This window comes from Vulpes vulpes, chromosome 9 (genome assembly GCF_048418805.1).
Source record: "Vulpes vulpes isolate BD-2025 chromosome 9, VulVul3, whole genome shotgun sequence".
Lineage (NCBI taxonomy): Eukaryota > Metazoa > Chordata > Mammalia > Carnivora > Canidae > Vulpes > Vulpes vulpes.
The window spans coordinates 63,458,735-63,474,271 of record NC_132788.1 but is presented as its reverse complement, the minus strand read 5'-3'; the positions used below and the strand labels follow the sequence as shown (position 1 = coordinate 63,474,271).

Sequence of the window (15,537 nt, the reverse complement as noted above, 5' to 3'; positions counted from 1 at the left end):
GTAGAGGGGATATAGCTCAGCTACTTGTTGAATTATTATTTATACAAACAAGATTTCTGTTGCTAGAGGATCAGAAGAGCTATACTTCGGATAGCTTTAGGTCTGGCCAAGATGATGCCTTCTCAACATTTCTTTCTGAGAAGAAGGGCACCTCAAGCTCTGGTTCTCACATCTGCAGTCTGAATTCAGCATGTTTCCCTGTACTTTCTATTGCTGACTTGGCAGATGTTTGTTCATGGCAAATGTGTAGATGCCAAATTAACAAGAGGACCTGCTTGTACTTGGGACATGGCTTATCGATGGCCACTAGGACTCTTTTCCAGTTGGATGAATAATATTAACTGAGGTAGCATGGCTTTATTAGGATGGGTGAATAAGAACTGCTGCCTTCCTTACCTGGACTGGTTAGAACCAGAAGATGCTCTGCAAATTATCTTCTGGTCAGATGCTCTCTTTGTAAAGGATTGCAGTACACAGTGATAAACAGCCCTAAGCTACCTTTGTCCTAAACTACCATCCATTTTCTAAGCCAATGTCCCCAGGTAGTGCAGGGAAAGTACCTGCATGGATTAAAGATAGTTTAGATTCCAGAAGGTCGGTAGAAACGTTATCAGTCAGGTGGACAGCTACTCCCCCTTCTTGGATGTGGGAATGTATGACTGATTAACTGACTGACATAGAGGCTAGACATATACTAGACCAATGAGTACATTGTCTGATGAAGCATATTTTAGAAAAATAAAAATTTGTACCTAAAATAGAAAATCTAAAATAAGATATTTTAAATATAAGTTTGTATTCTGATGCTGGTTTTTTTTTAATTTTTTTACTACCATTTTTGCACCTACTATAAGGAAAACACATACATGAAATCTTGTGCTGTTCTCAAAGAAGGTGATTATTACATAAAATAAGCTGTCAATATAATGAGGCGTTTGATTAAGAAAAGAAAACTGCTCGAAAATGGATGTGGGCACCAAACCCTACATAAGTAATGATACCTAGACAATTCTGGAACATGCTCCTGCGCTGTGTTAATTTGTTATGGTTTTTGTTTTGTTTTGCTTCTTCATTTGTTTGGATCTCTAACATTCTCAACATTATGTTATTTGTTTCATCCTGCTGGACTAACCATACAGGCTGGTCAGCATGGCTGCACTAGGCTGAGAAAAATAAAAGGGATGATAAAAGGAAGAAAAGAAATCTCTGACCAGATAGATAACTTATCTGGGAGCTGGTTCCCTCAACTGCAACACCTCAAGCAACTAAAACCCGACTGCCTTAAATCAAGAGGCACCAGCACTCCCATGTTCAGAGGTACCTGAATTGTGAACTGGTCTACCAAAGGCTATTGAATCCACTGAAAGAGTGGGCATAATGTCTATGGTCTCTATCGCAGCCTCTTCTCCAAAAGGGGAAAAAAAAAATAAAAGGAATATTGTGTGCACATTTATTTTATACATACCTATATATTTACTTTTCCTGTAGACTGTATACCACCAGTAAGAAAGAGTGTACAAAAGTCTGTTACTTGGTACACTATCCCACCAACAGTATAGCTTTTGCCTGCTTTCTAAAAGGTAAGAAACAATCTAATTTTTACTTGTTTGTATGTTCTTGTCTCTACTGAGAAAAGAAGTGTTTCCATGAAAACTGTGCATGATTACCTGTAAAGCTGTTTATATGATGAAACATGTTTTCAAAGATGATCTGTTTGCTAAGCATAGTGCAGACAGCGGCTGTGGGTCACATGCTTGGTTTCTTTTCTGGAGAACATGTGTGTGGGTGTGTGTACAGTGCCTTTCCTAAGCAAGTAAACAATGGTGCTGGTCACTCTGTATATGGCCTACTTTAAAATTACCGATGGTGAGAGATTATTTTTAAATGTGTATTGTCATGCTCTGGTTTTAGAATGTAATGTGGAAACTTACAGTGAAGAAAGGGAGATATTTTACAAGCCTAGCAAAAATGTTTGTTCTGGTTTATTTTTAGTAAATTTGTTCCCAGAAATGTATTCATTCAAAAAACAATGAATGGCCTTACCATCTCAAACCCAAAATAGTTTTGGTTCCTTCTTTACAGCAAAGGAAGAGAAAAGGCTTTGCTAGATGAGCTTGATAGTGTGTTGAAGATGATCTGTGGCTCATAGTTCTGCCTTAGAGAAACACCGAACCAACTTCAGTCATGTCACTGAGCAAAGAACGCATCAATAAAAGACCTCAAGAATCTATAATGAGTTTAACATTAGTCAAACCCAGGAATTGCCAATAAACACCAAAGGTATTCAAACTAATAGCTTAGGTGAAATGGTGAATGATGTGATATGTGAACTAGATACGGGAATGAGCACACATAAGAATAATGATTGATTCTTTACTGATGTTTAGTATTTGGGGCTCTCAGTAAAAGATATATGCTATGTGTGAATGTATTATTATTGTTATTCATTATTATTTCACTACCTCCCTCCTTTAGCCTACACAATAGTATAACGTAATGGAAAAGAACCCCTCTATCGACAAGCATCCTTATCCAGCTGAAAGTCAAAGTATTCCCAACTGTGGGAAAACAGACAGTGGGAAACATGGTGTAGAGTTATTAAAATCATGTGGTGGAGGGCAGCCCTGGTGGCTCAACAGTTTAGCGCCGCCTTCAGCCCAGGGCACGACCCTGGAGACCCAGGATCTAGTCCCACGTCCGGCTCCCTGCATGGAGCCTGCTTCTCCCTCTCTCTCTCTCTCTCTCTCTCTCGCTCTCTCTCTCTCTCTCTCTCTCTCTCTGTGTGTCTCTCATGAATAAATAAATAAAATCTTAAAAAAAAATCATGTGGTGGCAGTGAATAAAGGGTTGCCTTTAGATTTCCCTTAAACTTGCTACTATGCTTACAAAATAGAGAAACCTATCTGTAGAAAGATTCCAAGAGAGAGCAGACAGGTCCTGTCACGGGAGGGAGAAATATTGCTTCGTAGTGTGGGCTAGTCTTCTTGTTTTCTATGTTGCTAAAGTGGAACTTAGATCAGATCATTGCTAGGTGCCTAATCCACTTAGCACTGTAAGACAGGACAAGAGTACTTTCAGAGTAATTATATTTTTTGTTGATTTTAGATAGGCCTACAACAAAGTCTTTAATTTGGGATACATTGTTCATACATTTATTTCCCTTTTCCATATCAACATGATCTGTCCTAGTTTTTTAAATAGGGCATTCTTTTCTCCCAGTGAATATATAATGGTATTCCAGTGAGATTTTTTTAAGTTTTTATACTCCAAGGGCTTGTCAAAACACTGCAGCTCATCACTTGAATCGTCCTTTTACATGAGACTCTCTGAGAATAAAAGAGAAGGAATTTTCCCTGGGTAAAGATGATAGATTTAATCTCAATGCATTAAAAATTCTCTTTAGTTCCATTCTAAGTTGATTCCTTTTGGGTTAAAGAATGCAAGATGAAAATGTTCTAAGTCAATTTTTCAGTTAAAAAAAATACTTTCAGGGTGTGCTGTTTCAAAATATACTTTTGGTTAGGATTTTCTTGTTTCAAAGATTTTGATTGTTTCATGCTCTCCTTTTCTGCCAATGTGAAGGTGGCTTTACAAATTAATTATAATGATCTTAAACTGCTGCTTAAAAAATAATTGGGAAGTTGACCTAAGTTACATTTATTCTAAGAGGGTAGGGATTTACCTCGTTCAGGTTACAATAAGACAAGAAAGCTTGGTAGAACAGTGAAGTATGGTACGTAAAGTTGGGTGTTCAAATCCCTTTGTATATTGTTTTTAGGCAGACAAAATAGTAACAGAAAATTTGTAGATTTGACTAAACTTTTGTGCTTCTGGGCTAGTACGACTTCAGTTTCATCCACCACACCCCAACAAAGGTGGAATGTACAAAGGATATCAAGTACCCACTTGTAAGGGGCTGAAGGAAGCAGGTTCAAATTCAGACAGACCAGAACCTAACTTGCTTTAAAAATGCATTCCATCTCCTGCCTCTGTTGAACAGCATTCTCTGACAGACACCAAAGGCCAGACATGAGCTGAATCAGCACTGCCTGCCATCTCTTGTCTGAATGTTTGTAGATTTTACAACTCTGCAGAGGGTTATCAATCTAATGACATTTGTTTTAAAGTGCAATTAAGCAACAAAAACACAATCAATCTGGCATCATTACCATCATTCTTGGGCAGGAAATAGGCTGTTTTGTTACGAGGTAAATTTTCATACCACAGGATGGTGTTCTCATTTTTTAAAACTTGAACAGTTTAATTCAGCCTTGCAAGTCATAGTCCTGAGTCTTGTTTTTACAAGGTATGTTCTTCTTACAAGCACATTGGTTATAATATTATTGACATTTCACTAATTTATTAAATGGTATTGTAAAAAAAATCAATAATCTCTTGTCTTTTATAATTACTATAGTGGGGTTATCTTATATTTTAAAGCTTTGCATAACTGTGTAAGCCAAGTTTTCGTATCATGTTGAGACTCTCTCTCCTCTTTAACATTCAATGTGATATGTCTAACTGGAGACTCTGTCAATTTAAAATCCATCTTGAAAAACTCTGTAAGTATAGCATAGCACAGAATATATGTTATGTGACCTTTGACATAGAATCACCTTAGAAATAAATGCAGCTGTAAATCTTGTTGGCCTATTTCTTTCCACCTAAGAGCTCTGTGAAACACCATTATTTCTCTCATCAGGGTTTGATATCTCAGCATCTTCAGAAAACAGTATTTGCTACCTCGGTTCAACAACTTCAGTTCCACTTACAGAAAGAGATGAAAGTTCACATGTCTGGAATTTATAATCTTTTTTAGCATAAAAGAAACATATACATCATGCCCCAAAGCCATCATCATTACGTCAAGTTTTACATTTTATCATGACACCACTGCATCTGGCCAGGATTTATGAACTCTAAGCGTATTCTTAAATTGTATCCATCAGAGACATGTTTGTCAAGCACCACTCTTCTGGGCCAGCCCTGAAATGACTAGGAAATGGGGACAGAAGTGAGCAATACCCATAGAGAGCCCCGACCCTATGGAAGACTCAAAGGGAAGCCATTATAATTCAAGGTGACAGGAATAGGTCTTAGGAGAGGTCTTTACCAAGTGCTAGCAAGCTACAGGTGGACAGCATCACCCAGCAGGTTTTGGGCTGGTCTTAAAAGATGAAGGACTCCAGGCAACCATAAAGGAAAGACACTCAAGGAAGAAAACAAGTATGCACAAAGAACCAGAAGTACAAAAGAATATGGTATATGCTGAGATTAGAAAGGAGTTCTATGAGGCTGAAGTATTGTGTTTTGAGGCATAGTTACAGAGGATGACATGCAGGAAAGCAGCCTGTGTGTAGAGGGACTGAATCACCTTTATTTTTGTGCCCTTAGCACAGGGCGTGGCAAATACTAGGTTCTCAGAAAACCTGCATGGAATGATTGGAGTATATATAATACCTCACATACCAAAGCCCCCAACCTTCCCTAGAACATACTATGTACACATTAAATAATAAGTATTTATTAGTAATAACAAAATACTGCATCTACAGACTGGGCAAGTAGAGTTGCATTCTTCCAGATAAAACCTCTGAAAACTACAGACAGCTTTGAAAAGGCAATTTTTTGACCATGGTATCACAAGCTTCAAACTATGTTGTGGTTATTACATAAGACTCTTAAAACGGATGGTTAATGCTACATCTGGACATAGGCAATTAACCAAGATCTCTCTTGGTGAGCTACCCTGTGTAAAAACCAACAAAGTTTTATGCCTATTTCTTCCCTTCTGTGGCCCTTAGATATCTGCTCTATTTTTCTTTCAGAGGGCATGTGAACTTCAAAATTACCACTGGAAATGGATCCACTTGATCTAAATGGTTAGAGCTTCTAATTTGATAAAAACAAAAACATAATCTATTTGGTAGTTTACTGGTTGTTAAGTACTTTTTTTTTTCTTTTTAAGAAACTGATATTTAGAACAGATTTTGTCTTTTAGGCCCCATGTATCATTTTCATTTAAAAGGAAAACAGTGTGTATCCTAAACCAAAGTCAGTTAATCTCTACAATCTTTCTTCTTCCCAATTACTATGAATGAGCATCCTCTCAGGACGCAAGTGATGGTGACTCTTATTTCTGCCTCCTAAAGACATGTCTCAGCTTCGCAGAGTTTTTTGGTTTTTTGTTTTTTTTTCTTTTCTTTTTTGGCTGTACAATGGAACTTGGATGCATTTTAAATTAACTTTCTCTAGGAATCAAAGGTAATCATTATTTCTCTTTATGATCCACATGAATATTCTCATTATTTTTTTCTTTTCAAGTTTAAGATTAGTTTTGAATTCCCTTTATATCTCTGCCTTCTTTCAGAATAACCTCCAAGGACGTGAGCTCGCACTAAGAGGATTGAGGAAATGTGTCCACAGCCTGTTCTTGCTGAGCTGACCCAAACACTCAGAAGAACACGATATGAATCAGCAGCCTCGCTTTCCGTAAGTGTTGGTCCAAGTATTAGTTAATGACCTTGTGTGTGCTCTTTCTTTTCTCTGGCCAAGAATAAGGAAAACTGCACTAAGGTCCTAATGCTGGCTCTGATATTTGAGGTAGCATAAACTTTATCACCTTACGGACCTCTAGGAGCCTGGATAAGTCATATCCTATGTGATCTTCAGTCTCCCTTGTATAGATGGGAGCATGCTTTTCTCCATGGGATACCACAAAAATGGTATGGAATCATGTAAATAAAAGCCTTCCTTTGCAAAGGCTGTGCATATATGAGGTAGCATTGTTAGCCCCTGCTCATCTCTCTGTCAGATTTTAATTGGCTTTGCTTTCTCCTCCTTTTCATGGTTACATTTTTTTATTTCCATAAACCATCAAAGTTTGAAGGAATGACATCTAGATTGCCAATGAAGTCAGGCAACCTTTTCTCTAGGTACAACAAACTCTGTTTCCAAGATGGGTCACTTTGGTCTTTTGATGGTCAGTAATAGTCTTTCAGCTTGGTGAAATTGATAGAGAAGGCTATCAGTCACTCAGCAAGGATGCTGTGGGACAGATAGGCTCATACTGCCTGATACATGAACCACTCCATATGATTAACTTCGACAGGTAGTTCCACGCTGGCCGGCAAGCTGAAGAGCATTTTAAGTACAAATAATCGTTCTAGAGTATGTCTTGAGTGACAGAATAATGAATGAGTGGAACAGAGTCCCTTAATCTTTGCTTGTGAAAACACATTTTGCTTCCTTTCAAGGCCAGGATACGACCACAAAATCAATTAACAAAACCCCTCAGAGATCTTTGTTGATGCTTTGAAGTTTGGTATTTATCAAGCTTATATCAAATACAGAACTTCCTTGAAGGGCTGAGCTCATTTATCTCAGTCTTCAAAGGGCCTCACTTGGTGCTTTATAGCAATATAATTAATAATAATAATAATAATATTTATGATGAGGATAATAATTGGACCATATTATCGCTATTGCTAAAGACTTACAAAGTGCTCAACCATCCATTGAGATAGGACTCACTGTCCCCACATACCATATGGAGAAACTGAGGCTCAGAGCAGTGCAGCAACTTCCCAGTGACCCACAGAACTGCCCAGTGGCACAATGCATGTCTGAACACAGGCTTCTGACCAGAGTCCTATTTAATTGACTTTTCTGAAATTAAATAGGATGGGACACAACATTTCAGTCTACATAATCTATTTCATCACATTTATTGCTCTCATTGGTTGATTGTAGAGGTCCTCAAAGGCTTCAAGGCAGAAAGCATAATCTGAGTTCAGGGACGTTTTGAAATGAGATGGGCCCTCTTTGTTTTTGTTCCTTCCTGGATGGTACTGCAAATGACAAGACTATTTGGTGTTCTTTCACCTATTTTTTGGATTCTTTTGGTGGTCTGAAAAATTAAAGAATGTAATTGTTTCCTCTAAGAACATGGTCTTCCAGAGTTGAAAATGTTTAACTCTTGAGAACTCATTGAAATCCACTGAATAGCACACTCAAGGCCTACTGGTCATCCTGAGCTCTGGGCAACCTGTTCAGAGTTGAAATCCCAAGTCATCAGATATCGATGGCTGCAAGCAGACTCTGCCTCTATATTCGGTGGCATGAGAACCTCAGCAAATGAAATTAAGCTCAGAAAAGGATTTGCTCATATTAAAAACTGGCACTTCCCTGTAACAAAAATGTGGAAAGCTAATTCCTACCAGTTTCATCACCTCTTCCTTCTCTCTCTCTCTGCTTTTGCCAGAGTGAAGCTCTATAAAGAAACTGGCCACCAGAGTCATTATCATCTGTGTTAGCTAAAAATTTGATTAAGCTGGCCTCCCAGGGTTAGCATGAAAAATTCTAGATTTTTGTTTTAGGAACTTAATTTCCCTTTTCCTCATTTTGGTCATGTTTGCAAATTTCATTTGCATTTTAATTTGCGGTGGTTTGCCAAAGTCCAGACTGAGACTTTAGCTGTTGTTTCTATTCAGGTGAAAAGTGCAACCACAACTGGCCATCTGCACTGGCATACAGTCAGGCAATTGTCCAAGGCAAGTATCATTTTGCATTCTTCTGAGTATCCTAAGGAAGCTTTGCTACCCAGCCCACCAAGGAATGTGATGAAGAGACCCTGTCCAATTTCTAGGACAAGATTAGCCCTAGGTGGTCCTCCACATACCAGCAATGTCCTCTTAATATTCCAAAATCAGGAAAAATTACACTAAAGAGTCTTTAGACTTTAGCGCATTAGAACCTTTTCTGGGGGTCTTATTTAGGAAAGACATTAATACTAGCAAATGGGGAAAGAGATCTCTACTGTGATCTACTTTGATATGACTCTTTCAAAGCCAGCCTCTCCATGAGTATTGGGCTCTCAGTCCATCCTGGAAAAAGTGGGAGGTATAGTAGCGTTGGTGGGGACTCCTACTTGACTCCTTTACAAAGTAAAAGAAAGTGAAATAGGATCAGCCTGTGAGATCCTGCTGTTTGTGCCAGGTGGGCAAAATGCTGACACTTTACTTTAGAAAAGGTCATCTCTCTGTGCCTCAGTTTCTTCATTTGTAAAATATAACCTCATAGTTTTCATAGTTGTGAAAACTACATAAAAGTAAAGCACTTAGAAAAGAGTTTGGGGGCATCCAGGTGCCTCAGTCAGTGAAGCGTTCAACTCTTGATCTCAGCTTAGTTCATCTCAGGGTTGTGAATTCAAGCCCCTACTAAAAAACAAAACAAAACAAACAAACAAACAAAAACAGAAGAGTTTGGGACAGTAGTTATTCAAATGTTAGCCATCAGTGTTGTTATTAGGTCACCTAATATTAACTGAATTTTTCTATTTGTGTTTCCTCTAGGAAAGAATTTGGAGATTCCAATCTGATCCTTTTCCATGTGATCTTTTGTACCCATTCTATTTCTGTACCACACATAATAAAGTTTGAGTGTCAAGTAATCCATCTGTATCTGATTTTTGTCTGGAAAGGCTTGAAGGATTTTCAGATTGAAATATCAATACATCTCCCATCTTGTCTTTCACTTGTTTAGTATTGATCATTTCTGGTGCAACGGTGTCTTAAAGCCAAAAGTTCACTGCACTATCAAGAGAGAGACCTGGGAAACCACATTTAAACACACTTTGCTTCCATTTAATTTCATAACACAGCACATATTTTCTTTCCATAAATACATTCAACACGGTCACCACCATGGCAATGTTACATTAAAATATTACTGTTTGTACTCAGATATTTAAGGAAACACCAAGATCAGTTTTAAAATTCTATTTATGGCAGAAAATCTGCCAAGGAGAAATCTTTTGAAATGCATTTCAGTTTATACTTCGTCTAATTTACATCTTTTGTTTTCTACCCTGATGCTCATCAAAATGTCACGGAGTTCCTCAGGGTTCTGATACACATCCAGGTTTAAGATCTTTCTTTTTATTTTTTCCCTTTAAAACCTTCCTGATAATCGACACAGACAATATGATTTTGATGTGATGGTGATCATTTATACAGCGGGATGTTTTCCAGGATATTAAAATGACTGATTTAAAAAAATTATTCAGGTTTATCATACACATAGCATCGACCATATTCCCAGGAACTCATCTCTAGCTGTCTGCTAGCAATGTGAGAGCTATTTCAAGGTCTCCTCTCAAGAGAGTCTTCCAGACTGGTGTTGCAAACTAAATAAAGATGAAGCTAATTGCTGAGCTCTATTACTGGAGTCAGAAAACATAGCGCCATCTTTGTTTTAGGCTGAATCTCCATGACAACCCCAGAGAAGAAGCTGGGTTAGTGTTGTTCCTGCACAGGGCCACAGGTCATGGCCTTTTGTAGGCACAGTGATGCCCACGTGGCTTCTGTAGGCACGTCTTTATGCAATGATTCTAAGCTACTCAGTAGGTCACCTCTAAATTTAATTAGTCCAGAAGTCTATAAAGAGATGAAATATTTTTTTAAATTTTAATTGATGTTTCTTCTGCCCAACCTGGTAACAAAAAAGGTCAGGATAACCATTGTTTCAATTACCATTGCTGTTAATGAATTCAATGTGATCTTAGAGTGAGGCAACCTGGTGTACAGGTTAAGGCTGAGGGTGTCCAAACACTTATTCCTGGATGCTAAATCCAGCTTTGCTCTGCACTAGATTGCAATGTGGGTGACTTGCTTACTCTCTGTGCATTGATTTCTCATCTACAGAAAGGGTATAATATTAGTAACTACCTCATCAGGTTGTGATTAGGATTAATGTACATAATATGCTTAACACAATACTTTGTATATAATATAATGCTCCATAATTACTTGTTATTCTTTTTATGAATATCACCAGCTAAGCTGTAGCTGCTCAGTTCATATGGTAACCACTAACCACACAGAACTATTTACACTAAATAGAATTAAATAATATTATTTTGTTCTTCAGTTGTACTAGCCACTTTCCAAGTGCTCAGTGGGCATACCATATTGGACAGCAAAGATACAAAACACTGCCATCATCACTAAAAGTTCTGCTGGATAGTGCTCTGAGCCATAGCCTAGAGAAAGTAAAAAGGAGGTTTGGAACATCCTTTGAAGAAGTGATATCATTTGTTCTTAGTACTCTTTGTTGACTGTGAAAATAGTCTAAAGATTCTCTGAAAGCATTGGAATCCATTTCTTTTGTAGCATCTAGTAAAGAGTGGCTTACACTGTGGAATATACAATAAATACTGCGAATAACAACAACAACAAAATTTCCATAAAAGTTTTTTTCTCATTTGGGAAAGTTCCCCATTCTTTTCTTATACTATTTACAATGTTCTATATTTATTGATTCTCTAGTTACACATAATTCTTGAAAATCAAGCAAAGTGGCAACTCTGTAGTAATCACATGTCTTACAGTAGAACCCTGTCGTTAGTGGAGAGGATGATTTTCTTAATCACCACCCAAATGGAAGCAACGTACATATTCATTTGCCACACCAGTGTTGCTCAACAGCGGAAAAGCCTACTTAAATATTCAAGGATGTGAGCACAAGCCTTCACCTGATCCCAAACAGCACATTTCCAGACACTTGTGATTACTCAACTTTGCAATTCTGGTGTTGGCTGAAAAATGATTGGTCTTCCCCATCAGAGTCAAATTGATATGGCCTACGATTGATTTGTCCCATGCACTGATAATTGATTTGTCATATGCATTGGGTAGTCCTTGGAAACAGTGTCTGACAGGTGCTTTTTAAATGTTGGAGAGTAAAAGGAAAAAAAAATACAAGCAAAAAACAAAAGATGTCTATCATTTTCAACAAGCAGAAATGTTATATGAATGAGGAATAGGGATGTGATGCATTATATAAGGGAGTCTGCTATCAATTTATATTCTACAGAACTTTTACTGCAAAACTAGCATATAAATCTAAGAACAAGAGCCCATGTAATACACTAAATCCCAGAGCAGCTCTACCAACTGGTTTAGTATATATACTACAGCTGAAGAGAGACCTCTCCTAGCTTCTAGGATGCTCATTCCAAAACTCAGGATGTCAAATGGCTGCATAAGGGAGACTGCCTCTTTCTGTTTTTGAATTTTCCAGACAATCTATATATTTTCCAATGGAAAAATATCACAATTGATTATATTGATTGCTAAATATTTGCTGCAGAACAATATCGATGAGTCAATGTTCCAGAAGTGCAGAAAAAGTTAAAAAGAAAATCCACAGAATTTTTTTAAAAACTGCATCATCATCAATTAACTGTCACAATCAACTGCCCCTTATATAATATTTTATAGTTTTGTTTTGTCGGGTGCTTGCATGTACAGCATCTCATTTCATACTCAGGCCATCACACTGAGGTAGGTGGCATCATCTTCATCTATAGATGTACAACAGTACATGAGCCGTAGCTCATGGTCGTTAAGAACATCATCTTTGCTATTAGTGGCAAGGTAGCTTTAAAAGCCACTCTGACCCCATTTTACACACACCTGTGTGTCTCTTTAAAGAGCGAAAATATCTTTAGACTAACAAGTTTATTTTTAAGCTGGGAGTCAGGGAGGAGCAAAAATCCCTCATTATGGAAGATTCAGATTTACAGCACAGTCTGGACAAGACAAACAACAACCAAACTTCTTTTCCCTTCTACCTGTAGATGATCATCAGCAATGAGTAGCCACTGGTCACCTTATTTAGGGAAAAGTAAACAGCTCAAGCCATAATGGGAAATAAAGATAGACAGCTACAGAGGAAGTAATGAATTATTAATAACAGATAATGACTTATGCTGCATATCTCCCCAAGGCCAGGAGGCTGGCATGGCTGGAGATGAGTGTGTTGTGTCTGATGGGAGGGAAGAGGATTCTGTGTTACATTTCATTTAGGTTCTATTAAGTGAGTTATAAAGAGGAATATGCCATATTTAAATCCAGACTTATTTGTAAGCTTGCAAAGCTTACTAAAGAGGTTAAACCAAGTCTGTAAAGAAAGATAAGTTTACTGTTTCTTTTGTCTACTAGTCTTCTTGTCAACAGAGCCTGACCTCAAACCAGCCAACATGATTTATGGAGTATTTACTAAATAGTATTTACTATTTTAGGGCCTGGACATATAACGCTGAGATAGAACAAGCTACAGCTCTTCCAGGAGGTTACAACTCAGAGAAGAAGGAAAAACAACTCTTTGTCAGGCATGATTCGTTGATGCATTACTAGAATTATAAGATTAGGACTGAAAGTAGCCATTTGCTCTCATGGGTGGCAAGGGGACATTCTAAATGTATCTTAACAATGAACCAACATGGAAGAGGGACCATCCTAAGTAAAATTCAAGTACATGAAGTGGTGGCAACATTATTGACAGTGCTGGGTAGCCAGTATTGATTACCTCCCATGCACAAGCCACTATTCCAAGTACTTAATATTTAATTATTATTTAAGCATAATCATCTTATGTATATTATATAATATGTCCATATTACAGATGAGGAAAGTGAGGCACAGAGATTTTAAGTAACTTTCCCAGAGGCAACAGCTGACAAGCAGAGGAACTTGCATATATGCTCAGTCATCTGGGCTCAGACGTCCTGTTCTGACCACTGTAATACCTTTCAGTGATAGGTATACTGAGGAAGATTCATTTTCCAGCACAGCTAGACCACAAGATTTCTCAACAATGGCATTAGTGAATAAATCTTTGTTGCAGGGGACTGTCCTATGCACTGTAGAATGTTGAGCAGCATCCCTGACCTCTACCCAGTAGCACCTCCATCCTACAGTTGTGCACATCTACCAGAAATATCTCTAGACATTACCAAGTGTTCTCTGAGGCCACAATTTTCCCAGGTGGAAACCACTGGACAATCATATGATGTGTGAAAATGAAGAAAGGCAATAAAATATATTAGAACTGTGAATATTGTCAAATTCTATTCTGAAGGCTGTGGGAATGTACCTTTAGAAAGGAAGATGCCATTTGGGGTTTATAAATTGAGGAGCAGCAGAAGAAATAACTTGCAGAAGCATTACAGCAGTAGGTTCTGTGAGCTACAATATACACTGAGTTCTCAGTTTAGGAACAGAATGTAGTCTCTGATTTTATGAACTGTATGTTAAATCATCTTGAAGTTAAAGATACCAAAGGATAATCTATAAGAACAACCCAAAAATTGAGGCAATCATTTCACCTGGTGAAATGGAATGCAACCAATCCCTGATCTGAAAACTCAAAACTCAGTTTTATTTCAGGTAAGAAAACTCCTGGATTTGGGGGGAAAAAAAAACTGACCACTCAGCTTTCTTAAGAAGCTCCAATGTCAGATTCCATGTCATTGCGTTAAGTGTGAACATAGTTATGTCAACTTCAGAGAGGACTTTTCCACAACAAGATTTACTGGACACTTGGCAACAATGGAAAAAAAAAGGAAGTATTCTCCTTGCAAGTCTCTATATGGACAAAATTTCAAACCAACAGGTTATGTGTTCAGAGCAGCTCTTTTATTAGCAGGAAGAAAGATCTACACATTTTCTAAGTATCTACAATAAACATATTATCAAACAAAAGATGGTTTTCAAATGGTCAAATTCAGAATTGTGCCTCAGGCAGTGAATAAACATTGGCCTAATTGTACAATTTCATCTATTCTTCAAACATCAGCTTACTTTTCTATTCCCTGTTTTGACTCTCAGTGCATTACGTCACTGGGAAGGATTAGAAAGGAATATTTCCTGAGCTTTCTTTATAAGACTACCATGGCCATCTTGAATCTAGTACAACTTCAAGTTTCTAACAAACTTCATAGTATCAAAGATGGATTTCTCTTAAGAAGAATAACTTGATTGCCTGTGAGAGGTTATCTAATCCCAGAGGAAGCAAACAATGCATCTATGACAGAAAAAGGCAGCCTTCTGGTCAGAGTCAAGACTTTGGAATTAGACATAGTGTTACTTTGACAAAAGCATCTTCCCACCCCAGCTGTCATGTCTGGCAATAGGAGGATTTGAGTGCTGTCATTAATGAGGCTCTTTTGAGGTTGGGTAAGATGACACAAGCTAAGGCCCCAGGCTATGGTTTGATCTATCTATGACAGAGGTTCAGTAATTAATATTCCTCTGCATCCAGAATTTAAGACAATCATTTAGGACTTTGGCAAGATCAGACCTTCTTTGGAACCTCCTGGAGATTCTTCTGTTCACATGGGGGAATGACCTGGCTTCTGCAAGAGCACATCCCAGCCACTTTGTGAATCTCCCTCAACTCAAGGCAGGAAGCTGCCCCCACAACCCATCTCACTGTGGTCTTGATGCTAGCTGGGAAAGGCAGGAGGCTGGAAACTGGAACCCCAGCCTCTCTGTATCAGCAGTTCCCTTGGGAATAACACCAGGCCCTCAGCTTGCATTATAGTGGGGAAAAGGCGTAATAGTGTTGTCTTCAACAGCTTTGTTTTAAAAGTGGTACCCAAATAGTATGTTCAAGTCTAGATAGGCATTCAACTAATGATCTGAAATTTTAAGCAGCTGTAGTTTCTTCAAGCTTTACCATTTGTATTTGAAG

At 38.0% G+C, this 15,537-nt stretch overlaps 1 protein-coding gene across 9 annotated transcripts in view; it reads left to right on the top strand.

Moving 5' to 3' along the window:
• Window positions 1-15,537, top strand: part of GRM7 (glutamate metabotropic receptor 7) — an 823,590-nt gene that overhangs the window by 772,116 nt on the left and 35,937 nt on the right. The window contains exons 10-13 of one of the 9 annotated variants that reach the window (XR_011994329.1): window positions 1,489-1,580; window positions 6,114-6,264; window positions 6,371-6,492; window positions 9,354-9,451. The exons of 1 other annotated variant lie outside the window; for it this stretch is intronic. Coding sequence is in view for 6 of the 8 variants with exons in the window: in XM_072720357.1 (XP_072576458.1) it covers window positions 1,489-1,559 (71 nt within the window). In the remaining 2 variants the exon portion in view is untranslated. Of the gene's footprint in view, window positions 1-1,139; window positions 1,433-1,488; window positions 1,581-2,082; window positions 4,645-5,828; window positions 5,909-6,113; window positions 6,265-6,370; window positions 6,493-9,353; window positions 9,452-15,537 lie in introns of those variants that run through there. 7 more of the 9 variants (XR_011994328.1, XM_072720357.1, XM_072720356.1 and 4 more) reach the window with 7 other exon arrangements.